The sequence below is a fragment of the Kwoniella newhampshirensis genome, chromosome 3 (assembly GCF_039105145.1).
Source record: "Kwoniella newhampshirensis strain CBS 13917 chromosome 3, whole genome shotgun sequence".
Lineage (NCBI taxonomy): Eukaryota > Fungi > Basidiomycota > Tremellomycetes > Tremellales > Cryptococcaceae > Kwoniella > Kwoniella newhampshirensis.
In genome coordinates, this window is record NC_089957.1 from 358,555 (window position 1) to 384,427 (window position 25,873).

A 25,873-nucleotide genomic window follows, 5' to 3' on the forward strand; every position below is an offset into this window, starting at 1 on the left:
TGGTATACATACATGAACGTATGAGTTGTCCTTTCTTTGTCGTCCGACTGTCCTCAGCCTCAAAGCGGAAGGAAGCACGGGCTCTGAGACATCATACTTGCCCTCGTTCCTCCTTCAAAACCTCACTCAACCAGTTGCCCAGCTTCTTTTCCATGGCTAGTAAGACTTTGCTCGCGTACGGATCTAATGAAGGACCAGATTGACTCGTTAATGAAGGGGGGAGCGAGAGCGAGAGGTGGATCTGATTGGAAGGGAATTTTCGAGCTGAAAAGTATGATGGACTTAGCTCAAGTTGTCAATACATACATTAGATCATGATGATAGATGGGGTGATGGTCAACTTTCGACTGTGTCGACCTATGTCGCAGGCTTGCGACGAGACTTACCCAGCCGTTGAGACATTGGAAGAGCGATATCTGAGGCTCCGGACCTGAATATCGGTGTAGCAGTGACCGGTATGTTCTGTGCCATGGACGAGTGTCAGCAGGTGTTTCCAGCTTCACTCAGCTGAGCACAGTGAAGCATGGCCGAGGACATGACAAAGCCGTAATACTCACCCCTCTCGCAGGCATCGCCACGCTCCAATCACTGGCCAACTTCTTCTCCCCACCCGCAATGATCGAAACCTCTTCTCCCAGCTGGGTGGGAGGTCCTGCACCCACCCAAACCACGAGTGTGGAGGTGAGTCGGGTCAACTGGAATTGGAACGAAGGGGACGAAGGTAGTGGGGACGGAAGGTTTGTATGGTGAATCTTGATCTGAGGTCGCAATTCCGACATGTTGATGAAGTTTGCTCTATGCAAGATTTGGTGGAGTCAAGCGTTGGTCTGCTTATCACCACTGACCTGATGCTTAGTTGTGATACCGATGCTATCGTAGAGTGAAAGACCACTACTGCTACGAAGACATTGTGGTTCAAGTACCCGTTCGGCACCGACCGGCCTCCACTTCGGACAACTCAAACGTAACTCACCTCTTTCTCTCCCGCCCATGGGCACCTTGTCTTCACATTCGCTCTTCAAAGAACGAGAACGAGAAGTACGCTCATGAACGGCAGACAATACAACACCATGGCAGATCTTACGCCACCCTCATCTAACAACAATACTCCACAACGTTCTCTCCAACCAGACGAGGACGAATCTCCTTCTCCCACTCGTCAACACCACACCACCACCGCCTTCGCCGGCGATAGATTGCCCCACCCTCTCGCAACCAGTACGAGCCACGCGATGGATCTCGATTCTGTCGATGCTCAAGGTCGGGCATCGAGCACTCCTTCTGATTCTGGAAATAGTCAAGATGAAGGGACAGCACAGGCAGAGGGGGTTTTGATCGAGGACGAGGATAGTGATGAAGGTATGGGAATGGATATGGAACCCGCGTCAGATAGTGGAGACGATGAGCACGTCGGGACAGGGAAGATAGATCAAGCGGGAGCTGGAAGTGGAGCACAGGCGGGTCTTGTGGAAACGGGACTGAATTTGTTGTCTAAGCTGGATCCGCGAACCAGTAGCAAGGTGAGTGGGAGTGCCCCACCATCCATCGCATTGCGTTCAGTTGGCGAGGCTTGGCCATTTCCCCTTTGAATTCCGTGTCAGACATGGAAGTTGGAGCAGTTTCTGATCTTTGGCTTTCGGACAGATTGGCCAAAAGCGAAGCAAATACGATTCCAAAAGACGATCAAACCACGCAAGAGGGGCCTTCTCAACTCCTGGTGGACAGTCAGCTGGGGCGAAGAAAGACAACGATCTGTACGAAAGCGACATCGTCGAAAGGTGGAACAGAGGTACGTTGACTCTCTACTGCACACGTCGTTGTTGTAAAGACGATAGGCTGCTAATCGTCTATGATTTTTGTTGCAGACTTTGGCGATGTCTGCGCAGAGGCGAAGACGTCGAAACCGACGACTGGCTCAACTACTGCGCCCGAGGCTGCGGTTCCGATTGAGCCCTCCCCCATTACAGCATGAGTCGTCGACCTCAACGACAATCGGCTGGGCTGTCGAAAACCTGCTTCTGCATTCACGCTTCTCCGTTGTTCGCTCATATACCCGTCACAATACGTCCTTCCGTCGAACTTCCTGCCCTTCGACGTTCTTTTCTCTTTTTTTTTCACTTGTACACAATGCGATCTAGTCGAAACCCATGCATGTATCATACCTTGTCCACTCTTTGCGCCAATACATTCGCTCACGCTCCAAAATAGCTTTTTAATCTAGTCCACCAATCTCGTCCCTCCTCCACGTCCCCAGATACCCCCGCCATCGTCACCTCCGCAGACTCATAGGGTTCAGGCTCGGGCTCCTTGCCCATTACTAACGCAGGTCCCACTTCCTCTGTGATGGAAGCAGTGGCGGCGGTACTAGCATTTGAGTCAGATGCTGCTACTGCTCTCTCTGCTCGTTCTTGTTCGTCGCGTAATTTGCCAATGTGGGCTTGAGCAATCTGCATAGCTGAGGTGGTTCCGCCCAGTATTGTGCCCATGAGAACAGAACGGATGAACAGGGGTCGAGGAAGTCGGTCTGCAAGGTGGGGATATGGATCAGCCTTGTTTGCTCAATTGACCTCGGCTCTTCGCTCCTGTGCCCGTGGTGCTCCTCGTATCCACCGTTCCACCGTACTCGACTGTGGCATCCATCTTCCCTCTGCCTACTACCATAATCTGTCCTTCTGCCCAAGGCATGGTAGAAGGAAGACAACAAACCACTTACAAGCGGTCCCAACGACTAGACCTAATAAGCCCCCTGCCACAGCCCCATCCTCCCACATCACCTCCCCCTTTCTCCATCCCACTTTCCTATACACCCCATCCTCCTCGTCCTCTTCGTCTCCACGGAGCTTTGTATGTCGTATATCTCCTCTCGCACCAAACATGCGTTCCCTCGCCCACCCCAAACTTTCGTCAACGAGGACATAACCTGCCGTAGCCCCTCCTAAACCCAAAGCGTATTTCCCACCTGATCGAAGGGATCCAAAGAATACTCTATAATTCCGAGTTTTAGTGTAGAAGTACTGATGTTCTCCAGTAAGCCAACACATCTCTACCACAACTGAACGGTGTACTTGACTCGGAGACCACGTATGATGAGGGTTGAGATTACGAGGTAAAAGGAGAAGCAACGATCACCCACCCAGCCTTGTACAGTCTTAGGTTGACGATGTGCATTCTCAGCCAAGAACCTCAATCTCGCTCTGTTCCCACCTCGAACAACGCCAATCGAAAGGCCGATAAGCGCCGCGGTGGTCGGTAAGATGAGAAGGGATGTGGGGATCGTCAATGATAATCGGGATGAAGATGATGATGAAGATGAAGATGAAGATGATGCAGGAAGGTCGGGTGATTCTGCCAAGTCGGCGAGAGACATTTTGGTGGGTGTCCGTGTGGTGTCCACTTGTTGGCGTTGTGCGTCTGCTTTGTGTGGTGTCTCCACAGAGTATACTTGACTACTCGAGCAGACCCCTCTGTCGTGTGAGAATACAATCGATTCGAGATTCCCCTTCCTTTTTCCGTTTCAACATTTTGTTGCGATTCCGTGCCCGGGTTTCTACCTATCCGAAACCTCCACTCGATCCGACCAGCAACCGGAGACTCTTCCAAGATCGCCATCAATCCTCTTTTCTCTTTTGATTGTGCTCTCTGGTCTGTCCCAGCAGGCGATCCGACAAGATGGCACCCAGACGGAGAGCTGCTTCTTCGCCTTTATCTGATCTGATAGATCAGCCGGTCAAAAAGAGCAAGTCGAACGGAAAAGGGAAGCACGAGCCAACGGACGAGTTTCAACAAGTCACATTACCGTCGTTCGTGAGTCGATGGAAAGTTGACGGGATGGGGTATGGCGGGGACGTATACTATCAGCCGGAGGTGGGTCGATGTCCTTCCTGATATCTTGCATGGCGTTTGTGGGAGAGCAAAGTGACTGTACAGCCTCGGTGCTGATAGGAGAGCAGAAATGATGGCTGATCTGAACTGATTGCCTCTCAGTTCATCGCAGTGGATGAAGCTCAACAATGGTATGACGATTTGATGAGATTAGACACCTGTGAGCTGGACATCTGGTATCCAACCTCATGGACGACATAGACAGCTGACAACTTTCTTCACCTTCCGCGAACAGGGTGTAAGTCGGAGTCACATCTCATGCCACTTCCACGATCACACCTAGCTGATCATTCCATCGATCGATCGCATCTCAGATCAGCCCACACTCAAAATATACGGTCGTACATTCCCTCAATCACGTCGAATCGCAGCATACTCTACCACATCAAATGCTACCTTGTCATACTCGGGCTCCGCCATAACGATGCATCATCCGTTCCCTCCCGTCCTGGAGAGGATACGAATCAGATTGGAAGAAGAGTTGGAGGTCAAGTTCAATCATGTCATGTTGAATCGGTATGATGATGGGGGGGTGTATATTGGGTGAGTGCGGGGCGTCAAGTGGTGGTAGTGGTAGTTTGATGAGTGTACTGCTGGGCTGGACCAGTGAGAGACGTTGTGGCACAACTGAAACTTCTGAGGCTGAGGCAGAGGAGGAAAGACCTGTTTGGATTGACTGACATGTACGCTTTATGACCCTAGAAAACATTCAGACAATCTCAACAACCTAGTCATTGCCAGTGTCAGTCTGGGAGCCGAACGGACATTCATCATGTCGCCCAGGTTACCGAGTAAGACAGGTTCCCGAAACAAGTCTTCACCGTTTGAGGTAGGATCCCAGTCCGCGGAACAGATTGAGAAGGAACTGAACGGGAGGAAGAACATGAAGTGGACGTGAGTGTCACCATACCGACCAGAAATAGCGGACCGGATGGGTAATAGTGGCTGATGATATTTGGTACTGTGTAGACTGGGAAACGGGAGTTTGGTGGTCATGCAAGGTGAGTGATATTTTTCTTCCCGTTGTTTCTCGGATGTGGGCACCTCTTGATCATACACACTATGCACATTCCAGGTCGCACACAAGAGTTCTGGAAGGTAAGTCACTAATGATCGTCCTTGTTCTCCAGCGCTGATCAGTGACTTGGACATTTAAAGCACGAGATACCTAAAGAGCCAAAGGTGAAGAAAGGACGGATTAGTTTGACTTTCCGGCAATTAGTATGATACGATGAATGTATACCTAGACAGCAGCTTGCCATCAATGTGTTGTTGCATACGTCTTCTCGGCATCTATGAACATGCAGAATGCTTCTAGTGTTTTGATGTATCTGTCTTTCCCCCTGTTTTGCTCATTGCTTCACTCATCTTCCTACCCACACCTCACAGTCCTTCGGTAAGCTTCTCGACAGGAAGGTCCTCCCAGGAGATCTGGTAAACCTTGTCAAACAAGGGATAAGCACCTAATCGGTCCTTCTCCTTGAGGAAAATGTGGATGTCCTTTGCCTGCGAAGGACATTGTCAGTATGGTTCGCCTTTGCCTTGTGTATCCCGTAAACGTACAGTGTGGATACCCTGAAGTTCTGCGACGAAGTCAACGTCAGTGATGTCTCATATCACGCAAGACCACTGCACACCCACTTTGGCCCTTTAGCATCTCTTTTTCCAAGACGTCGAAGGGCTGTGTTGTTGATCAGCAAGGAAGCAGGCTTGTATCAAACTTCAATATACCTTCTTCTCCTTAACGAAAGCCTCAGCAACCCGCTTGTTTCTGCCGCCCAAACCTGAAGCGACGTCAGTCAACCGCTTCACAGAGCTCGTGATAAAGACAGTCTTGTCCTATCTGACAAGCGCACTTACAGGACGTAATGACATCAGCTATACCTGCGCTTTCCTGCAGGAACGACTCCTCCTTGACATCCTCAAAAAACTCCTGACAGAAGTGTTTCATTTCCAACAGACCGATCCTCATAATGGCGGCTGTACAAAGGTATATCAGCTGGGAAGACAGTGTCAAAGCAAACTGACTTCTGTGAGCTGATGCTCACCTTTGGAATTATCACCATAGCCCAAGCCGTCCACAAAGCCCGCAGCAACAGCGACGATGTTCTTGAGAGCTCCACAAAGACTAACACCGGCAACCTAGGAACACATGGGCGATCACAAATGAGTGAGTGTATCAATGAGCATAACAGAAGAAAGACTCACGTCATCGATGAGCTGGACTCGGAAATTGGGTGTCTCTACGAGAAATTGAGAATAGGTCAGCAATGCCCTGACCGCGCACATATCCGGTCTCTGGATGTGGATATGGTAAGATGCTGAGCTGAAATATCACGTACGGAACAACTTCTGCCACAACTTTCCGTCCTCCTCTGTCCTGTACCCGATAGTGGTTTCCGAGAACGTGTCCTTAGCGACCTCGTTCGCGATGTTGGCACCGCTCAGAGCTGAAGTCGAGATACCGAGACGCTGTTCGATGACATCTGCGAAGATGTGAATATCCGCACCCTTGACATCGACGCCCTGTGGAAAGTGAAGATGATAGCCGAGTCAGTCCGGAGAGAGAGGTCAGGTATCTTCGAGAAAGAGTGCGATATAGATAGCGAAAGGACAGAACGGCACTCACCTTGATGAGGGTGATGGCCTTTGCATCTTTGCTGACTTTGCCTTCCAGCATATCCAATGTCTTAGCGAGGACTATAGTAGTGTCGTGCGATGCCAGCAAACCCTTGAGCGAAGCACTGCGCCACATCATAGCACGCGCACTCACACTGATGAGGCATGACAAACACCAAGGCTGTAGCGTCCTTAACAGCCTCCACGATATCCGGAATGGCCACCACGTTCTCCGGAAGCTGGATCCCTGGAAGATATTTCTTGTTCTCATGGGACTCGTTGATCACTTCAGTGAGCTTCTTGCCCTCGAACTGTGGAATGATTGCGACTCGTACATTAGCTCATATATACATTTCAGCTAATGATGAAGGGTATGATCCGAATCGTCCTGATTTTTGTTTCCGGAGAGACAATGCGGTGGGAAGTGCACTCACATCTTCCTCGAAGACCCAGATGGGCACCTTGGAATCCTCGAACACATCGGTGTGTTTACTGACATTCAACCCTGCCAATCTAGCAATTGCAGATCCCCTGGCCATCTTGACATCAGCACTGTCCAGCTCGATCGTGCAGAGCTCAGAGCATCCCTCCGAAGACTTGTATGTATGCGGGGGCTGCCGTCGTAGTGCAGAGATCAGGAGAAGGGCGAGGAATCTCGATCCCTACTTACCAATTACCAGAACCTATCACTGCAACCTTCTCTTTACCGCCCATTGTTTTGTTGTTAGAAGAGATCGAAAAGTGTCGAAAGGGCGTGACCGTAGAACAGGCACGAGCTCGAGCTGTGGAGGTGGCGGCGAGGGAGAAGAGAGATGAGCGAGTTGCTCGTGTTGATGGGATGAGAGTGAATAGCGACGTTATGGCGGATCCGAAACGAGGTTGATGGTGGTTTGGAAAGAAGGTTGTAAGCGATGTCGAAATGCTAGAAAGTAGCTGTAGGTCGAAATGTCTGATGATCGTTGTGGGGTGATCCCAAATGTATGACGACGACGATGAACTTGGCATCTCCACGTTTTGGGGGGTGATTTTCAACGCATTACCGGTTAACCGTTATCAAACCTCTTGTTTCACACGATCAGAACTCTCGTTTCTCTCATCCGATATAAGCCGACAAGGTATGCATGGCATGGGGGGTTTGCTGTAGCCTGGCGATGCCTGTGCTGGTCCTTGTGCATCCGCTTGCAGATGGGGCTTCGAGAGTGAAAACGCTATATGGCTGGAGTGACGGAGGAGATCATCCTTCTGGTGGGTGAGCTTCTCCTCGCGGCGACGCTTGGTATGTCGTGGATCACACCCGCAACACAGATTATGACCATCCCTATTCATTACTGACATAAAGCTACAACATGATCAAACTATTTCAGTGCTGAAAGACCAACAATATGACCAAAAAAAGAGTGACGAAAAGACGAAGAGGGACGGATCCGGAAATCCAGTTAGATTTGCTTTTCGATGCGATGAAGGGTGTGCTGATGCTGATGTCCATGCCAATGCTAGTGCCTATGCTTATGTTTTTGCTTGAAAACATGCAAACGAGCTTATGCGATTTGAAAATCGTTTTGATCACGCGAACATCGCACCTAGTCCGAGGGATATCAATCCCGCCAAAACGAGCGGGAGGGTCGCTGATGATGATATTTCCATCGAGGCAGAGCTCTTGGCTGAGGTTGTCGAATTTGCAGAGACGTACGTCGCAACTCCGACATTACCACAGAGCTTCAACGCTTGAGCATCCATCTGTGAGACGAAGACCTACGAAAGAGGCAACGCAGGTTAGCACCTTCGCAGCGCTGCTCAACACAGCGATCGGCGAACTTACATATGGCATTCCACCGTATCCTGGTGCCGCGTATGACACGGAGATGGCCCCGCCGGAACCAACAGTGTATTGCTTGCACGAGAGGAGGCTAACGAATCGGACGTCAGCAGACATTCGTGGCTCATAGAATAAGGGAAGACTTACTCGATGACACTGGACTGAGAGCTCCATCCGCTGGTGGGCACGCCAAACGCTTGACTCTCGCTAGGACTTCCCCGCTGTGAAAAGTCACGCGTCAGCACTTCGCTCCGGCAGTGAAGCTGTTCATTGGCCACTCACGTTCGTCAAAACGGCCAGTAGTGGTCCCTTTCTAAAAGCCACATCCGTCTTTGTGCTAGCCACAATCTTCGTCTGCGAATCGAGGAAGTTCTTTCCCTGGAACGACGTCCCGTTGGAAATGACCGCATGTCTGATATCGTTCAGTTTCTTGATGTGGTTGTAAGTCGTCGAATTGGCATATTGTGATGGCCACAATGCCGCTCGATTGTAGGGATCGGCGGCACCATCCGAGAAGTCTTGTTCTTGACCGAAATAGACCACGGGTAAACCATCAAACATGAATTGAGCGACCATGGCATTGTAAGCCAGCTGAGCGTCGGCGGTGACATTTCGCCATCTGGGCAGATCGTGGTTCTCGATGAAGTTCCCTAACAGACCTGGGTTGGGGAAGCTGGCAAGAGTCTGAGAGGCGATATCGACGAATGCGGACATGTTACCTCTTGGTGTACCGAAGCCATTGACAATACCGTAGTAGAGAGGGTAACCGAGAACAGAGTCCATGTATCCTTGGGTCTGGTAGCTAGCAGCGTTCCTGCAGGTAGCGTTAGTCAGTATCCGGCGGATCAGCCTGATACTCTTTCACTCACGCGATGTCACTTCCATAGACCTCACCGATACAGAAGACTCCCGAAGCTTTACAGAAATCTGTCCAGAAAGGACCTGGGACGTGTTTCGCCGCATCCACCCGCAAACCATCAATACCGTATGTGGTAGTCAAGTTCCCAATCCAGCTATTCAACGTCGAGACGACGGTCGGATTCTCGGTGTTGACATCCATCAGAGGCAGTTTATCGTCTCCCAGCCAGCAGTATTCGATACTGGTAGCATTACTATAATCGATCCAGCACTGAGGGTGGAATTCTGACGGGTCGGTCCATCTAGATCCATCCGTTACTAGCGTCTTCGAGCTCTCCGTATCGTTCACCGTGAGACCTGGGACGTTGTTAACCACCACATCGACCATGAGGTACATCCCTCGAGAGTGAAGAGCGGCTGAAAGGGCCTTGAGATCGTCGGAAGTTCCGAATCGAGGGTTGAGGGTTAACGGATCGTTGACCCAGTATCCGTGATAGGCATAGTTGTATGGTGTGTAAACATCGATATTTTCTGTCAGTGGTGACGAGGTCAGTCGTGTTCGAGCTTGGTTGACTGGCCAAACTCACGGCTGACTGGAGAGATCCAAACGGCATCGAATCCCATTCCCTGGATGTAATCCAGTTTATCGATGATAGACAACCATGTACCGCCACACCACCTGCCAAGTGGCATCAGTGCCATGAATAGCACATCGGAAAAGATGGGACGACTCACGTTTGTAATGCTGGATCGCAGGTTGATGGTAGAGGGGATGTTCGTGCTGGTGCTGTATCTGATGGCGGGGCAAATCGATCTGTTAACAGTCTATGAAGCCAAAGGAGTCAGCACTCAGACCTCTCCTGCAAAGACAGACAGATGAGACAGACTCACTGGTATATTGATTTCCCTTTCCATTGATCTGCAGTGGCGGCGTGAACGGTTTCCACTGCCCCTAATAAGGAGAGCAGTAATGGTATTGAAGTGAGTGAACGCATGGTCTGTTTGGCGAAGGTGGCGAAGGGATATGAGTTATGTGTGTGGGTGTGGGTGTGCAGAAAGAGCGTTGTTTGCTAAAAGAGTGTGTTTTGAGTACTATAGAAAAGTGAATTATATGTTGGAGGGTAGATCTAGTTGAATACCATAACTTTGATCCAGGAAGCTTGGAAGAAGGAGAAGAAGTGTTGGGCGTTCTGAGGTGTGATGGTGATGATCAGGAGGAGGCAGTATGCGGGTGAGGTGATTGGGTCAAGGTGTCCAAGAATGTCAATCTGTGTTTTGTTGTGGGGTTAGGTGGCTCGAAGTCGGAGGCGTACGGACGTAATGACGAGAGTAGAATGATCGAGAAGTCACGAGGACAAGAAGGTAGGTCCGAGTGTGGACGAGGCTGTGTCTCTCTGGTGATTGGACGGAATGGCAATTGAATAGACGTTGTTGTGTATGAGGATGGGTTGTCGTTGTCGTTGACGTTTTTGTATTTCGTTTTATGGTAGCAGTCAATGAGCGTAAGCAGGTAAAGAACGTGGTGTAGTCGGTTCAAGAACAGGAGAGCAGTGATCGTCGTGGAATCGGTGGATGTCGGGTGAGGTAGGAAGATGTCAAAAGGAGATGTGAGGAGAGAGAAGGCTCGTCGTTGGATGTTGTTATCGTCGAGTACACAAGTCAAGTGACATCATGCCAATGAAAGAGATGGGTGTTTTTGGAAGTGGGCTGTTCGCGATTGGATGTGACAAGCTTGGTTGGCCAATTACTGGAACGAGACACAGCACTTGCACAAAGTAGTCAGTGCAGCAAGACATTACCCAACGACAACAATGACCAAGACAATAGGTCGGAAGTGCACAGTCACAACAGTACATCGGACGTTCCATACCATAAGAATGCTATGAGTGACAGCCGAGCTTAATGCCGGTGAGGGAATGCTATCCAACCATCGACACTCTCAAGCAGTCATGTGGTTCACAAGTTGTCTTCGAATGATCGTCCAGATCGATGAGCTGCAAGCACAATCCAGCAGTGCTCCTCCAGGAGTGAGACCGAGGCGTTTTCCCAGTAGACACCACAGAGCGGGCCATATCATAATGAGATGGTCCGAAGGAAAAGAAAGAGAGGGTGAAATGTAAGCTCCGCGCTTGTGCGACACCACTGTGATCGAGCTGAGTAAATCGGATCTGGGTTGCTCTGATCATCTCCTGTCGCTATAGCGTAAGGAAGCATAGGCCCCAAGAAGGAAGGAGAAGAACAAGAAGGACGGAGAAAACAGAAACAACGAGAGGCGTCGGTGGGATGGGACACAAACAACCAAACAAACAAAAAAGAAAGCAAACGCCAAAGCCGGGGGATATTGGACCCTGATCACCCGCTCCTTCCAATGATCAATGATGATAACTTACCCCACAGCCAGAAGGCACAAACAACAAAACAATCAACCGACAACGAGAACAAACAAAACTAAAGACAACAGAGTTCCAGGGATCAATTACGAGGTATTACAGAGAGGAACGCGAGAAGGACGGATTGATTCCACCCAAGCTATTACAGTAACGACAACAAACACCGTGTTCCTACCTCGTATGGATTCGGACTCATCATGAGCAGAGAGGAACCGGCCCACGCCTTGCCCTAGCCCTGAGAGGATGTTTGACTGACAGCCGGCACTCTGTCGTACGCAGCTTATGATGCTGCTACAGTACCAAGGCTCTAGGCCAAATCTGGTACGAACATGGTCAGATGGATCCTTCCTATGTCCGCGCAGGTCTAGATCGGAAGATTGGACAGGTAATATGCCTGAAGTGTCAACTGCTTGCATCGATGGAACCCGACACGAGACTAGCGACCTTCGCTTGCTTGACCTAGTCAGATCGATCCAGAGCACTCTGAACACGTTCGAACTGTTTTTCCTCGGCCGGCTGATGATTTCCGATACTTCCCCGATGGGACACACACATTTGGAATGCCGACAACGGTCCGACTGACCGACTTTATCAGAAGACAAGTGCTGTGGTCAGTAGCGTCTCCACCAACACGTAACACTTCAGTTCCAGGCTTGACACCAGTGTCATCGTCACATGCTGCATAACTTCATGATCCCCAGATGCTCTTCTGCTTTCGCGCTGCGGTCCACACGAACTCGCCATCATTCCAGCCTCTCCGCTACCATCTCTATTATCTCACTCGTCGTTTTGCCAACATTGTTCAATTCCTTTGCCACAGACTGCCATACAGGACCGTGATGTGGTTGAGCCTGGACGCATCTTTCAGTGACTGCTTCTTGTCGTTCCTGCAGGTGACAGACGTGTCAGCATTCGTTGTCGCTTCTAATGTTTCGGTTCTGGAAAAGACTTGCACTCACAGGCTCCCCATGTTGTTTCTCAAACTTGAGCCACCAACCCCAAGCATCTCCCCAATCGGCATCAGCTGTGATGGCGTTTTGCATCCATTGTCTGGTCTTTTCGATCTTTCTCTCTCCCCAGAATAGTCTCGCGACGGACAAGATGACAGAAGGATGTTCTCCTGCTTTCTTGAGTGCGTCGACAGATCGACCTTTCCGTTGCTGAGGAGCTTCCATGAAGATCGCCATGGACCACAGTAACGGAGACGTAGGACATTCTTGCATTGCTGTGGAGGGTGTCAGCTCTGTTAGATCCACCGACGAAGTCAATCGTTCACACATACCTCTTGCGAGTAACGACTTGGCCTGCTGTGTACTGCCGGCTCTCTCTTCGATCCTGACGCTCTCTGCCCACAGCTCATCGTTCTTGGCGTTGTACAATCTCGCTTTCTCCAATAATGATCGCGCCTTAATCGTAACGCCCGCTTTCTCTTCCAGCCTCGCTGATAATATCCAGAGTGGTATTGATTTAGGGCAGGCCTTGCACCCCTGAGCATATGCATTTCGCGCGTTGGCGACCTCCTTTCTCGACTCGTATATCTGCCCCCTGACCATGTGTAGTTTGTCGAATGACGGGAATTTGGCTATGGCTCGCTCGAGAGTCTTGAGCGCTTCCTCGAGTTGACCGAGCTGTCTCTGTAGGACAGCTGACTTCATCCATATCTGTTGTATTGTTTGTCAGCTGGAGTGCTTTTCGAGTAAGGATCTAAGCTAGCTCACCCTTTCCGTGTTTGCCTGTGCCCTCGCTTTCTCCAAGATCTGCAGCGCCGCCTCCATTTCTCCGGTCTCCGAGGCCAGCTTGGCAGCCGCCAGGAAGATCGACTCCGAATCCTCGTTCTGCTTGAAGGCCTCCGCAAGAATAGCCTGAGCGCCTGGAATATCGCCGCCGACCCATTTCTCCTTAGCAGCCATAAGCCAAAGAACCTCGGCATGAGGACAGTGCTCCACACCCTTCGCGAGAATGTCCTGAACCGCTTGCCTAGAGTAATTATCAGCGCTGCTGTCAAACGTACCGTCAGGACCACAGTCAACTTACGGTGTACCATGAACCTTTTCGAACTCCGCAGCTTTTCGCCAAACCGAAGGAGACGTCGGGAATGTCTCTAGAACCACCACATAACAAGCTCGCGCGACTTCGAAGAAACCGCCCTTCGCTGCTCGCTCGGCGTCTTCGATCCAAGTGTTCTTTCTGTCCTCTTCCTCCACGTCCTGGTGTATAGTGGCTTTGACGATGGCTTGAGCGGTAAGCGGACTTCCGTCCTGCTCGCATTTCTCCGCTTCTTGCAACCACTGCTCCCGAGATAGAATGACCTGGTTCTTCTTCAGTGAGTTGACGGCACCAACCATAAGCTTGTCAACCTGTGCAGCAAGCTTCCGAGTCTTCTCAACATCCTCTTCCACCTTGACCTCTGATACCGCTGTAGGTGACTGCTCGGCAAGACGACCAGCGGCAATCCAGATCTCGTGCGATGTGGGGATACGTTTTCGAGCAGAATTGAGTACCTGCTTGGCATTTTCTGGATTCTCGAGACGGGCAAGTGTAAGCCAAAGTTCCACCGAAGTCGGGATAACTTCTACGGCTCTAGTCAAGAGCACTCGAGCATCCTCTGGGTCGTCCTCAAGATTGACAGTTTCCTTCCATAAGCGAACGGAGTTGGGGATAAATTCCAGTGCTTCGATCGCGTCATCAGACTTGTCTTCACAGCGCAAAGGGACTACTCACCTTTTCGCAATACTCTCTTTCTGGCGGAAACATCCGTCTCGAGTGACGCAGCTTTCAACCAAATCTTGACCGATTGCGGAACGTGCTGTACTGCTTTTCCTAGGATGACCCTCGCGTTCTCAGGTGTCTACATGGCCATATCAGTTATTTTTTTCAGAATCTTTGATGAATACTCACGTTCAGCTCCGCGGCGTGGAACCACACATCCTCACTCTTCGGGCACTTCTCGCAGCCGTCCGCAATGATCTTCCTCGCAGCCACCATCTTCTTTGCGTGCACTTCCAGGGATGCTGCCGCAATCCATCCTGGGGCGTGTTTCGGATTGGTTTGAATGAGATTCTGGAGCAGTTGTCGAGCTTGTTTGATATCACTAAGTAATGCCGTGAGCTTGGAGAGCTTTACAAGGTTTTAGAGGACGACTCACCCAATCTGAGCATCGGTCTGAACGATCTGGCTATTCAAGGCTGTCATATATCCTCTCGGGTCGACGCTGGTCGAGGAACCATTCGCGGCATCACGTGAAGCCTAAAAGCATGCTGTCAGCTGCACTGTTGTGTCCACATGATTCTTTTCGGGCAGCTGAGACATACCTGATCCAGGCGGAGAGACAAGACTTTGTCTCTTGCATTACCAATAGAGATGAAATCTGTCATGGTTCCGTCGTTGGCTGGCGTGTCGAAACCACCGTTCTGTGAACGACAATCTCTTGTCAGTTGATCACCTTCTTAAATGAAGAACTCCTCAACACACCTCTTGTTGAGCCTTGTCCAGCTCTCCCAGCAATGTATTTCTGCCTGCCACATCCGCCAACACAGTATCGCTAACGGCGTAGCTCCTCCCATTCTGGTTCTCCTCCATCCTCATATTGTGTTTCCGTCTCTTTCCTGTCAAATTCCCCGCTTCTGGTATAGCATCCCAATCCGCGTCATTCAGTCCTGAAAGGGATCGTTTGAGGTCTGCGAACTGTGTTTGCAATTTCGGATTGAGGGCTCTCTCCTTCGCTGCTATTTCCGCTTCGGCTGCTTCTCTGTCAAAATCGGTACCACAGTAAGCATGACAAATTGACAACGTAGAAGTAGCAGACACTAGAACCCACCTTCTAGCTCTACGTCGAGCATCCATTCTCTCGTCAACACTATCCCATATCCGATCTGCCTCCTCATCGTCTGCCTCATAGACCGTGCCTGCGAACAGATTCCGCTCGTCATCTGGATCTTGCAAAGCTTCGGGATCTGGAACCTCCTCGCCTCGCTTCGCTTGAGCGTCGCTGGGAGAGACACATCAGCTTCACAGTCATAAATTTCGAGGTGGAGGACACTCACGCAATGGCATCTGCGCTTGGACCTTCTCGAGCGGGACCGATATCTGATCGAGTGGTGAAACCAGAGGCACTGAAAGCGAAGATATCAGCATATCCTTGCAGTCACTCGCAGATCCTTTAGCTTACCCTCGACCTAGACCAGCGACGTAGGATGCCGGAGCGGCCATCTGCAAGACAGAAGAAGACAGAGATATTAGCGGTTATCTTTCTCAAAGACTTGCGGTATGATGCTTCAGAGACAGCTTACCTGCAAGAAATTGTACCGAACCTCTTTCGGCACATGCTTGACGGTACCGATGTGCGACATGTTGACGATATGTTAAAGGCGGTAGAAATATGAGAAGGATGTGCGGTCGATGTTCGAGGTATTCTAAGAAAATCGAAAAAGCTCTTTGAGCTTTTGTTGATGGTGTGGGCGATTGAGTATGCTGTCTCCACACCTTTTCCGAGAAAGAGAATGAGCCGGAGAAAGGAGAGAAGAAGATCAATCGAGACGACAAAGACGCTTCATTGCTCTCGAGCAAATCATTTGAACCATGCAGAAAGAACGGTGGCGAAGAGGATAAAGATCGTTTACGTAAGATATCGAAAGAAAGCCCTCCACTTTAAAAGTCGGCCGTCGAAGTCGAAGTTGCTGATTCAGTCAATTCATCGTTGTTTTTCTCTTTGTCACCTGCTGTCTTTGGCCGTCCACTGATCATAACGACTCTGAATATCGATCCTGGTGAGATGTCGGACACGATAGAAACCCCTGTGAGCAGAAGATTGAGTTCGGTGAAGAATGTCATCATTGTATTGTCGGGCAAGGGTGAGTATATGTTCTCAGCTTTTTGGTGCCGATTGTTCTTTCAACCATCTCCATCGCTCTTGGGCCTATAGAGATGAGGCCTTAATCTCTGATATCTGACACATATGATGAATCAGGTGGAGTCGGTAAATCTTCATCATCCGTCCAACTGGCTCTGTCTCTTTTGGCGCTGTCACCCACTACGCGAGTAGGGTTGATCGATCTCGATATCACCGGACCTTCTCTTCCTCGGATGGTGGGACTCGACACACCCACTGCAACAGTCCATCAGTCGTCGGCCGGATGGGTACCCGTTTATGTTGATCAAGAGAGAAGGTTGGGAGTGATGAGCATCGGATTCTTGCTGAAGGATAGAGGGGACAGTGTGGTGTGGAGAGGACCTAAGAAGGATGGTATGATCAGACAGTTTCTGAGTGAGGTCAGATGGGGTGAGATTGATTATCTGGTGATTGATACACCGCCAGGTGAGTGTGGTTTTCCTCTCTTGCGTGTCGTCATCTCTATTTCTCTGCGGCCCTGGTTGGTGCCACTAGTGTAGCTCGATAGGGGGTTAGAATCCAATGAGTCGTGAATCACTGTCTCCTGCCTTCCCCCATCTGAACTCCTTGCCTTCCAATCCAGGATGACGAATGATCTTTATACTGACACCTTTACTCTTGTAGGCACATCCGACGAGCACATCTCCCTCCTTACACACCTTCATCCCCTCTTCACCCCCACACTTTCTCGACCCACCACCCCGTCTTCCATCCTAATCACCACACCCCAAACCACCGCATTGAACGATACTCTCAAATCCCTCTCTTTCACACGCAAACTCTCATTACCCGTCATGGGACTCGTGGAGAACATGGCGGGATACGTCTGTCCATGTTGCGGTGAGATATCGGATTGTTTTGGCAGGGGCGGTGGGGAAGGTATGGCGGAGAAGGAGGGGACAGCATTCCTGGGTAGAGTACCGATCGACACGGTGCTTGTGGGGTTGTTGGATGCTGTTTCTAAAGGTGAGATCCTGGGTGAAGGAGCGAAGGATGAGTTCACAGCTACGAGTGGGGGCGATACCAATGGGAGACAGGAAGCAAAGAATGAAGATGGAGAAGGAAGAGGACACTTCCCGCTTCTGGATAGATATTTACAAACCACCTCATCAAAGGTCTGGAAAGAGATCACGACGAAATTGGTGGATAAGATCGAGACTAGGAAAACTGCGATCAAAGATAGGTTAGAATCCGGTTCCAATGCTTAGATAATCACGTTCGGACAAGCGACACATGAGCTGTTGTATGCATTTTCATAGATGTGAAGCGTGGCTTGATCTGATCTGGTAGCGGGCAGGTATCGGGAAGAAACGATGCGAAGAAAGATAGCATCGCCACAAGCGGATGCAGGAACAAGGCCATAGTATGCGACATGTCAACGGGAAAATGCTCGTAGTTTCTGCGTAGTATCTGCAGACAGCTTTGTCCGATCGATTACGCGTTTATCGCAGCCTCCTCATCCAGCCTCGCTTTCTTCACCTCGGCATCCTCCTCAATCTCCTCCACATCGCCTGCCTTTCTCTTCGCCTCCTGACTAACTTGTATACTCTTGGCTTTTGGCGCCGGACCCCAGTTTGGTAAAGGGTTCAGTTGGTAGAATGTCTCTTTACCTGATCGTTCGAGACTTGCATCGGGATGAGGGGTGAAGTCGATCTTGTGTCTAAGTAGTGATAAAAGTGGTCTATCAGCTGTTGTTACACCACAGGCACGATGGTCACTCACGTCATAGCCTTGTTGATGATATTTCTCGAAGGTGACCCTTCTGGTATCTTGTCCATTCGAATGGGGTTGAGTTTGATTTCTTCTCTCATGATGTCGTAGATGAAACTTCTGGGCGCGTCCGTCTTGACAGCACCTGCAACACAATGAGATCGGGAGATCTTGTAGCCAGCATTGAGGAGTGCGGATCTTTGAAGGAAACTTATGATCAGCACTTGTCGCGCTTAGCTGTTCATACCACACTCACAAAATCTTGTTCATGGGGAGTGAGGAGGAATGTAAGGATTTAGCGATCCTGTTGGCAGTGAAGAACCATGGGTTGGGTAGTTCCTGACGGGCATCGTCAGACGAAAAGTCGACCGTAATGAATCATTGAGACGACCTACTTGCGACGCTATTGTCAACATTCCCAGCATCCTGGAATAGGTTTTGTACTCCTTCTCCTGACTTTGTATATCTCGAATCACCCGCTTGGCAAATTCACCATCCTGAAGCGGACCAAGCCATAGTGGCCCACCGAGCTGTTCAAACCTGACGTTAATTGTATGCTGCTGTATTCGAGACAGACGACAACTCACGTGCATGGTGGAACCGCACTCCTCACAAGACGACCCATGAGATGGTGTAGGTCCAGCAGCTGTCTTGAACGCGTCCAGAGTCACACCTTTCGTTGTCTCTTTCTCCACAACCTTGCCGAACGGCTGAGTCACCGAAGTTTGACAGAACTGGCAAGTGTAAACCACGCCTGTTTGGCTGTGGCATTTGTCAGCTATCTGTGTCCAGCCAACGGCTTCAGATGGAAGCTCACGCGGCAAGTCTCTTAACTTGTTCCGGTCTTGTGTCGATTCTGACAAAGAGTCGCACGTAGAAGTCGATGGAGAAGGACAGCAAAGGTGTGATATAACGACCATATCGAGCGGCACAGGTCGCAAGCGAGTGCATAACCAGACGAAGGGCCGCTTCGTGAGTATATTCAGCGTGAACATTGGTTCCCCCGTAGTTGGAGTAACTAAAGCATTTGTCAGATCTCTCGTTTGGAGAAACGTCACAGACGAAGAAGCTCACCATTTCTCCGGGTATTGTTGCCCAGCAAGCACGGCAAGATCGGTACATGTGATGGCAAGAAGACCTACCGAAGTAGTCAGCAACAGTGATTTCTCGCGAGGAGGACATTTGCTCACCTCCGTCCGCGATACATCCTAAAGCAGCGTCAATGAATGGTGCAGCAGTCCCGTACGGGTCGAGGTCTACCACGTCTACCCGGGATGTGGGTCCGACAGGTGATCGACGCGAATACATGAATGCGCTAAAGGCCATCGTCAGCTGACCGGATCCAGTCGTCAATCGCATCACCCATCTCACCAAGCGTCTCCCTCGTTGATCTTGACTCGTCCCCTACAGTTCGGTCTTCGACCGACAGAATCTTTCGGTTCTCCTGCCTTTGGTGCCTCCGCTTGAGCGGCAGGTTCAGAATGGGTACCATTGGAAGCTTTCTCCTCGGGATACAACTCCATCTTCTCCTCCATTGCTTGCTCCTTCTCAAGTTCTTCCTTCGCAGGTATAGCGCCCTCTTCGCCGTTGACAGCTGGTGATTCGTAGTCTTCTCCGACTCCGTTCAACTCGATATTTCGTCGCATAGCTTCACATGCGGAAGGTGAGAGATCATTTGCGAGCACGTATCTGTGAATCGTTTGAATCAGCACTCCGCTGAGTCTGCCTGGTCCCAACAGGACCAGCGATCCGCTAAGCTTCAGCAGAAATGCTTACTTGACATTTGGGATCTCTTTGGCATAACGGATTGATCGTAAGCCCGTAGCCGCAAGAGCTTCGAGAATATTGATTGAGGGCGCTCGGAACTTCTTCTACGTTGGATATGCATGTCAGAGAAAGTCACCGTGAGTGTGATTTTTCGAAGCTTACCTCGATTGAGGGGCCTGCTTCTGGTTGACCTCCAGCTGCTGTTGTCAAGTGCTCTGTTGAGGGTCCCGTGACGTTGGTGACTATATCACTAGTATCAGATATGGATTTCCACCGAAGGAATACACGTCTTGGAGCTCACCAGCCTCCTCGCTTATTTCTTCGTCGACAGACACCTTGGCCTTGGCAGCTGCCTTCTTCCCCTTCTTGGGCTTGACGACCCCGCCTCTCTTCTCCATCTTCGTCCTCCATTTCTTTTCCAGTTCCTCCTTTCTCATCTCGTTCCAAGCTCTGATCACAGCCACGCTCATATCCCTGTTATAGTGTTGGACAGGGTTCAAGAACGCTCCTTCTTTGGGCAAGAAGATTGTCGTCGTGGATTCGGTGTGAAGACGATGATTGGGAGGTATTCCCTCCTTGAGAGGGACAGTGTAAGGAGGCGTTGTGGCGGAAGACGACATGGCCGCGATGTGTTTGAGAGCGTAGTTCGACGGATAGGTCTTGAGGAAAGGGCGTGAGCAAATGGGAAGAAGCATATAGCTTCTCAGATAGGTAAATTGATGCAATGGCAGACATGAAGGGGGGTGGTCTTGAAATTCTCTGACAACTATTTATTTTCAGGTGGAGGACGACTCGCTGAACTCTCGATACTCAAGTGTTGATTATTTTGATTCCGGATCATCCAAGTAATCTCCACGTCATTATTACTGTTCTCGCCGTCGTTAGGCTTCTTGCGCGTCTTCTGTCGCGTCTCTCTCATTTCCTCATTGTTCAGATCAAGGAGATCCTCCAGGACGACAAAACATCAATCACCAACGATCGACATCTCTTCTTCCCTGCCTCTCTACCTCGAATCGTCAGCATCGGTCCTCCTGTCAGACTGGCCTCTCGTCTCACTCACAGTTCGTCTGAAAGTCGCTGGGCATTTCCAAGATGGTATGTCTTCCTTCTTTCCTTCATGTGTAAGGATGCAATACTAAAATACGGTCGCGGAACTTTTCTCTTATCTCTACAGTCAATGGTGAGTGTCATCATAGTTCTCAGCTTCTCGTCCTTTGCCTTTGTCTGTGCGAGTTCAAAGGCCCCCGCTGACAGTACATGTACAGGTTAATATCCGTAACATCGAGTTGCTCAATAACCCCGCCAAATTCGACGATGATTATCACTTCCGAATCAAATTCGAAGCCATAGCGCCATTAGCAGAGGGTATGTTGTCGACTGTCCAGCTGGGCCTTACCTCTTCCTTCCAGGGCATCAGCTGATATTGTTGATCTCACATTATAGACCTCGATTGGCGATTGATCTATGTAGGTTCGGCGAGTTCTGAAGAATTTGATCAAGAGCTGGATAATTGTTCGGGTGAGTGTGTATCGACGACAGTCGAGGAAAGAAGACGTGTGCTGACTCATCCTCTGCTCCGTTATTCTCTCACAACCTACCCAATCACCCCAAATGCCATATCTAACCTTCATCCTATGCACTACGTTCCCCCATTCCGCAACTATCACCTATGAATCTGCTTTCCCCCCTGGATCTTCCTCGTTCGACTCCACGCAGTCGGACCAATTCCCGCCGGAGTGAACGCCTTCGACTTCCTCGCCCCTGCACCTGCACATAATCTCCTTCCCTCAATCGAACCCGACGAGATCTTAGGAGTAACAGTCATCATCATCACTGCGTCTTATCGAGAAAAGGAGTTCGTCAGAGTCGGATATTACGTCAATACGTATTATGAGGAGGAGGAATGGAAGGAGAACCCGCCACCTGTTGTTCAATGGGATAAATTGCATAGAAATGTCTTGATCGAAAAACCAAAAGTCACAAGGTAAGTCGGTGTAGCGGGTTTGGCGAAGTGCTTCTGTGCTTCCACCTCACGCGGATCCAGGAAGACGATCTCCACCTCTCCCCCTGCCTTCCTCCCCTGGGCTTGTGACCTTGATCACGAAATGACCCATTGACTGACTGATTCCCGACTCCTTGACGTTGCGTAGATTCCAAAATCCATGGGACTCAACACAACCAACCCCCTTCGATGCACAATCAACAAATGGTTCAGGAGCAGGAATTGAGATCCCCTCGGGAGGAAGTTCAGAAGCCTTCAACGCTCCATTACCTCCACCTGTGACGAAAGTGGCAGGAGGAAACCAAGGCGGGATGGACGTCGATCATCCTATGGAGGTTTCATAGGGGCATGTGTGTGTTGCGTTGCGTATAAAGTAATAGGGAATGGGGTGTAGGAGGGAGATAGTGAGGTGACGAGTGAAAGCAGAAGTGGCGAGAGTCGATGATGGAGAGAGAAGCCGGTTGAAAGAAGTCAACAGCGAGAGGAAAACAGGACTTTATCGCTTCATCATAGGTGAACGTCATAAGTCACATACAGTACGAGTCAATTATTAGTATCCACAAAATTCATCAACATGTCATATACCATCCACGATCCATCGCGTCACAGTGGCTGCAACGGTTTGCCATCTGGCAAGTGTATCATTATTGCATAAGTATAGACCATCTACGGGATATGTCACAGTCCCTCGCCCCGCTTAGGCATTCCTTCCCGCATCCTCCTTCAACGAGACGATCCTATTGAGAATGATCTTATCACCATCTTTTCTTCCAGCCTTCTTGTCCTCTGCACCTGACTCTAAACAACCTAATTTACTCTCTCTGTCCAAGGCGAAATACGCCAATCTCATACCTTGGAATCTGACATTCTCATTACCGACCAGCTGTTCTGCCGTTGCGACAGGCTCATCTTCACCGTGCTTCTCCGCTGTTTCGGTGGCCGCCTCTGCTTTCGCCTTCTTGGTCCTTTCTTCCGACTCTTTCCTAGCATCTGAAATTGCTTTCTTGGAAAGTTCGTAGAAAGCAGGTTCGATCACTGCGTTTTTGTAAACTTCTAGAGACTCGGGGTCGACATCGGCTTCGAAATCGGCAGGTGGAGGTTCGGATTTGAACAGTGGCTTGAAGTATCGAACTTCTTCAATGTGAACAGCTTCAGGGACATTGACCCATTGGATGTAGGCCTTCGCTTTCTTGGCGTTGCCCGAATCTTCAAGGTTACAATGTATTTCTGTGACCTTGCCAGTGGCAGGATCGGTCTTGTACCATGTACAAGTGACCGGGTAGGGTGCTTTGAATAGACCAACAGACTTGCCGGGAGCAAGTCGGAAGTAATCAGGTGAATCGACCTCTCGGAAGTCTTCCGAATCGATGTAGACCTCCTTCGTGAACGAGGTCTCAATAGTGCCCATGACAGGGATCTTGGGATGCAGGGGTACCTGAACCGGTACTCGGTAGTCATCTGGGACGTTGTCGATGATGAGTTTGACGGGGTTGAGCACCATCATCAATCTTGGCGCCGAGTCTTCCAGGTATCTTCGGATGACCGATTCGAACTTCTTGATTTCGGTAGTAGAGTTGACATTGGTCACACCCAGCTCTGCAACGAATGCAAGTAGTGCACCAGGAGGGATACCCCTTCGACGAAGAGCAATGATGGTGTAAAGTCGAGGGTCATCCCAATCCTTGACAAGCTTTTTGTTCACAAGCTTTGCAATTTTTCGCTTGGAGAGGAAAGTACCCTGAAGATTGAGTCGAGCGAATTCGTACTGGCGAGCCTTGTAGACGGTCAGAGCGTCACAGAGCCACTCGTAGGATTCACGAGCCGGGATGAACTCGGTGGTACACAAGGAATGGCTAAGGTAATTCGTCAACGTCTTGAGAATCGGAATTACGGGTAGGTGTACTCACGAGATGTTCTCAATGCTATCGCACAGGCAGTGAGTGAAATCGTATGTGGGGTAGATTTCTGCGTAGCACACGGTGAGCAGACGTTCATATTTGATTGTGATACATGACTCACTCCACTTGTCGCCAGTTCTATGATGGGGGGCCTTCTTCACCCGGTATGCAATGGTGTCCCACATGTATGGATTTCCGCTTGTGAGATCCATCTTCATTCTCAAACATGCTGTCTTCTCTTCATACTCGCCGTTCTTCATTCGCTCGAATTCCCGTAAAGAAGCCTCGATGGGTGTGTCACGGTGTTCACAAGCGACAGGGTTGCCTTTGCCCATCCCACGATCCTCCTTGATCTTCTCGGCTGCATACGAGGTCAGGTTCAGGTTCGAAGACAGGGAAGATAGAGCATGAGAAGATACACCCACCGTCACAGGTACATACGTAGGCTTTGCCTCGCCGAATCAGCTCGACAGCGAGCTCGTATAGTTTGTCGAAGTTGTCACTGGAGTAAGTGATCTTCCATGGCTCGAAGCCAAGCCATCGAACTGTCTCGAGGATGGACTGGAAGTATCGGCCTTCTTCGGCCTCTGGGTTGGTATCGTCATATCTATGCAATATCACATCAGCCAAGTCTCGACCGGGAGGAACCAAAACTGTACACGCTCACCTCAAGTAGGTTCGACCACCGTGGAATTTAGCGTACCCAAAGTCGACCATGATAGCCTTAACGTGGCCTATGTTGAGGCGGTATATCAGGGATGTACGGAAGTCACAGTCACGATAGGCAGCTCACCAATATGGAGATATCCGTTGGGTTCTGGCGGAAATCGGGTGTACACCATTCCCTTCGTCCAAGCCAGGTGTTGCTCCTTCAATTTCGGGTCCACTTGAGGGTTCTCTCCAGGCTTGTGAAATTCGGAAAGGAATCCTTCCCTGAAGATGTTGGTGGGGATGACGGGTGTAGTGGACGAAGATGCTTCGGCGGACGCAGAAGCGGCTGGAGCAGGTTTCGCTTTCGGTGTCGGTTTGGCTTTAGGTGCTGCGGCAGCGGCTTGGACCCGAGCTGCGGCGGCCGCTTCTTTGGTGCCAAACATTTCTGTGAAGATAGTCTCTAGAGATGTCTTGACTTCCGCTGCGTTTGCCCAACGGAGATCTGTCTGTCCACTCTTTATACCACCTAATATCGGACCGATGCTTAGCCAGCTATCCGGAGGGGAAGGCAACGAAGTGATGTATGCTTTGAGGAGTTCGGGAAGGTCGATTGACGATATTTCGATTCCTGACGGCTCAAACATCAGCTAGTCCGACATGCAAACGGCTTCGACATGACGCACCAACACCGGATGCTTTGTCGAATTTTTCCTGGTCGACGGGTGTGCCAGCAGGATTACCTTCGACATACTTGACGGCAGCTGTGCGTTTGATCACCGTCAGATTCATCCCTGAAGATGAAAGGATTACTGTTCGACTCACCGGCTACCTGATCTGGAGTCTTCAGACCACCATCCACAACTCTCCCTACTATATACCCTTTCTCAGCAGGTCCGAGCTTTCTTCCGAGAGCACTAAGCTTCACTAAAGCGCCAGCCTGCTTCTCATCAAAATGCTTTCCGTTCAAGTCATACTCATCCACGAGTGCTTTGAATGCCACACCTGATTTGGGCTGACGGACTAGCTCGGTGGCGGAGTTGGAGGTAAGACCCAGTGAGGTGAAGAGGGATATCAGTGATGCGCTCTCTGGGCTGTTGGGGTCAAATTTGGGGGGCATGGTTGCGGAGTGAAGCTTCCTATCGAAACGAGAAGGAAGCTGAAGGAATGTGTGAGTCGAGTATGACAAAGGAGTCTGTTGAAGTTATGTGAATCTGTTTCCTACTCACGACGTTTAGCTCGACTTGTGAATCCGAAATATGTGATGAACCCAGTTGAACGTTGCCCAGATATCAACAGACCACGTGGGAGCGTATCATCTCACGCATTTCTGATTATTCCACGTCATGATGGAAACCCACCCCCCCTCCACCCTGACGGAAACCTCTCCCTCTT

General features: G+C 50.1%; 11 protein-coding genes across 11 annotated transcripts; 4 read left to right on the top strand and 7 right to left on the bottom strand.

Moving 5' to 3' along the window:
• Window positions 1–91: 91 nt before the first annotated feature.
• Window positions 92–779, bottom strand: IAR55_001483 (uncharacterized protein; the record flags this gene model as incomplete). Its single annotated transcript, XM_066944610.1, has 3 exons — window positions 92–264; window positions 387–462; window positions 558–779. 3 exons carry the CDS (start codon window positions 777–779, stop codon window positions 92–94), a joined length of 471 nt encoding a protein of 156 aa, XP_066804533.1.
• Window positions 780–1,070: 291 nt separating this feature from the next.
• On the top strand, window positions 1,071–1,972 carry IAR55_001484 (uncharacterized protein; the record flags this gene model as incomplete). The annotated part of the gene is made up of 3 exons (XM_066944611.1): window positions 1,071–1,520; window positions 1,645–1,789; window positions 1,866–1,972. 3 exons carry the CDS (start codon window positions 1,071–1,073, stop codon window positions 1,970–1,972), a joined length of 702 nt encoding a protein of 233 aa, XP_066804534.1.
• A 220-nt stretch (window positions 1,973–2,192) lies between these two features.
• IAR55_001485 (uncharacterized protein) lies at window positions 2,193–3,367 on the bottom strand (the record flags this gene model as incomplete). The annotated part of the gene is made up of 3 exons (XM_066944612.1): window positions 2,193–2,524; window positions 2,714–3,014; window positions 3,134–3,367. The coding sequence occupies 3 exons, from the start codon at window positions 3,365–3,367 to the stop codon at window positions 2,193–2,195; spliced, it is 867 nt and encodes a 288-aa protein (XP_066804535.1).
• Window positions 3,368–3,669: 302 nt separating this feature from the next.
• Window positions 3,670–5,109, top strand: IAR55_001486 (uncharacterized protein; the record flags this gene model as incomplete). Its single annotated transcript, XM_066944613.1, has 7 exons — window positions 3,670–3,864; window positions 3,985–4,042; window positions 4,197–4,425; window positions 4,585–4,776; window positions 4,852–4,883; window positions 4,958–4,980; window positions 5,041–5,109. The coding sequence occupies 7 exons, from the start codon at window positions 3,670–3,672 to the stop codon at window positions 5,107–5,109; spliced, it is 798 nt and encodes a 265-aa protein (XP_066804536.1).
• A 156-nt stretch (window positions 5,110–5,265) lies between these two features.
• On the bottom strand, window positions 5,266–7,215 carry IAR55_001487 (glycerol-3-phosphate dehydrogenase (NAD(+)); the record flags this gene model as incomplete). Its single annotated transcript, XM_066944614.1, has 12 exons — window positions 5,266–5,388; window positions 5,446–5,465; window positions 5,524–5,563; window positions 5,614–5,666; window positions 5,743–5,862; window positions 5,931–6,024; window positions 6,091–6,125; window positions 6,225–6,408; window positions 6,512–6,582; window positions 6,656–6,812; window positions 6,936–7,032; window positions 7,172–7,215. The coding sequence occupies 12 exons, from the start codon at window positions 7,213–7,215 to the stop codon at window positions 5,266–5,268; spliced, it is 1,038 nt and encodes a 345-aa protein (XP_066804537.1).
• A 646-nt stretch (window positions 7,216–7,861) lies between these two features.
• Window positions 7,862–10,170, bottom strand: IAR55_001488 (uncharacterized protein; the record flags this gene model as incomplete). Its single annotated transcript, XM_066944615.1, has 9 exons — window positions 7,862–8,006; window positions 8,069–8,253; window positions 8,321–8,408; window positions 8,465–8,538; window positions 8,600–9,131; window positions 9,187–9,706; window positions 9,763–9,854; window positions 9,911–10,000; window positions 10,067–10,170. 9 exons carry the CDS (start codon window positions 10,168–10,170, stop codon window positions 7,862–7,864), a joined length of 1,830 nt encoding a protein of 609 aa, XP_066804538.1.
• Window positions 10,171–12,308: 2,138 nt separating this feature from the next.
• On the bottom strand, window positions 12,309–15,914 carry IAR55_001489 (uncharacterized protein; the record flags this gene model as incomplete). Its single annotated transcript, XM_066944616.1, has 14 exons — window positions 12,309–12,452; window positions 12,525–12,790; window positions 12,848–13,226; window positions 13,284–13,542; window positions 13,600–14,236; window positions 14,287–14,413; window positions 14,464–14,656; window positions 14,711–14,811; window positions 14,877–14,975; window positions 15,037–15,313; window positions 15,383–15,553; window positions 15,609–15,677; window positions 15,734–15,774; window positions 15,855–15,914. The coding sequence occupies 14 exons, from the start codon at window positions 15,912–15,914 to the stop codon at window positions 12,309–12,311; spliced, it is 2,823 nt and encodes a 940-aa protein (XP_066804539.1).
• A 422-nt stretch (window positions 15,915–16,336) lies between these two features.
• IAR55_001490 (cytosolic Fe-S cluster assembly factor CFD1) lies at window positions 16,337–17,661 on the top strand (the record flags this gene model as incomplete). Its single annotated transcript, XM_066944617.1, has 3 exons — window positions 16,337–16,415; window positions 16,532–16,879; window positions 17,078–17,661. The coding sequence occupies 3 exons, from the start codon at window positions 16,337–16,339 to the stop codon at window positions 17,659–17,661; spliced, it is 1,011 nt and encodes a 336-aa protein (XP_066804540.1).
• Window positions 17,662–17,887: 226 nt separating this feature from the next.
• Window positions 17,888–20,550, bottom strand: IAR55_001491 (N2,N2-dimethylguanosine tRNA methyltransferase; the record flags this gene model as incomplete). The annotated part of the gene is made up of 12 exons (XM_066944618.1): window positions 17,888–18,113; window positions 18,176–18,361; window positions 18,420–18,502; window positions 18,559–18,693; window positions 18,751–18,925; window positions 18,981–19,181; window positions 19,238–19,301; window positions 19,354–19,478; window positions 19,535–19,852; window positions 19,940–20,034; window positions 20,093–20,172; window positions 20,232–20,550. 12 exons carry the CDS (start codon window positions 20,548–20,550, stop codon window positions 17,888–17,890), a joined length of 2,007 nt encoding a protein of 668 aa, XP_066804541.1.
• Window positions 20,551–21,107: 557 nt separating this feature from the next.
• Window positions 21,108–22,276, top strand: IAR55_001492 (histone chaperone ASF1; the record flags this gene model as incomplete). The annotated part of the gene is made up of 5 exons (XM_066944619.1): window positions 21,108–21,110; window positions 21,196–21,295; window positions 21,374–21,448; window positions 21,647–21,914; window positions 22,081–22,276. The coding sequence occupies 5 exons, from the start codon at window positions 21,108–21,110 to the stop codon at window positions 22,274–22,276; spliced, it is 642 nt and encodes a 213-aa protein (XP_066804542.1).
• A 353-nt stretch (window positions 22,277–22,629) lies between these two features.
• IAR55_001493 (glutamine-tRNA ligase) lies at window positions 22,630–25,598 on the bottom strand (the record flags this gene model as incomplete). The annotated part of the gene is made up of 8 exons (XM_066944620.1): window positions 22,630–23,785; window positions 23,840–23,897; window positions 23,952–24,191; window positions 24,256–24,437; window positions 24,498–24,564; window positions 24,624–25,109; window positions 25,165–25,242; window positions 25,304–25,598. The coding sequence occupies 8 exons, from the start codon at window positions 25,596–25,598 to the stop codon at window positions 22,630–22,632; spliced, it is 2,562 nt and encodes an 853-aa protein (XP_066804543.1).
• Between the last annotated feature and the right edge of the window lie 275 nt (window positions 25,599–25,873).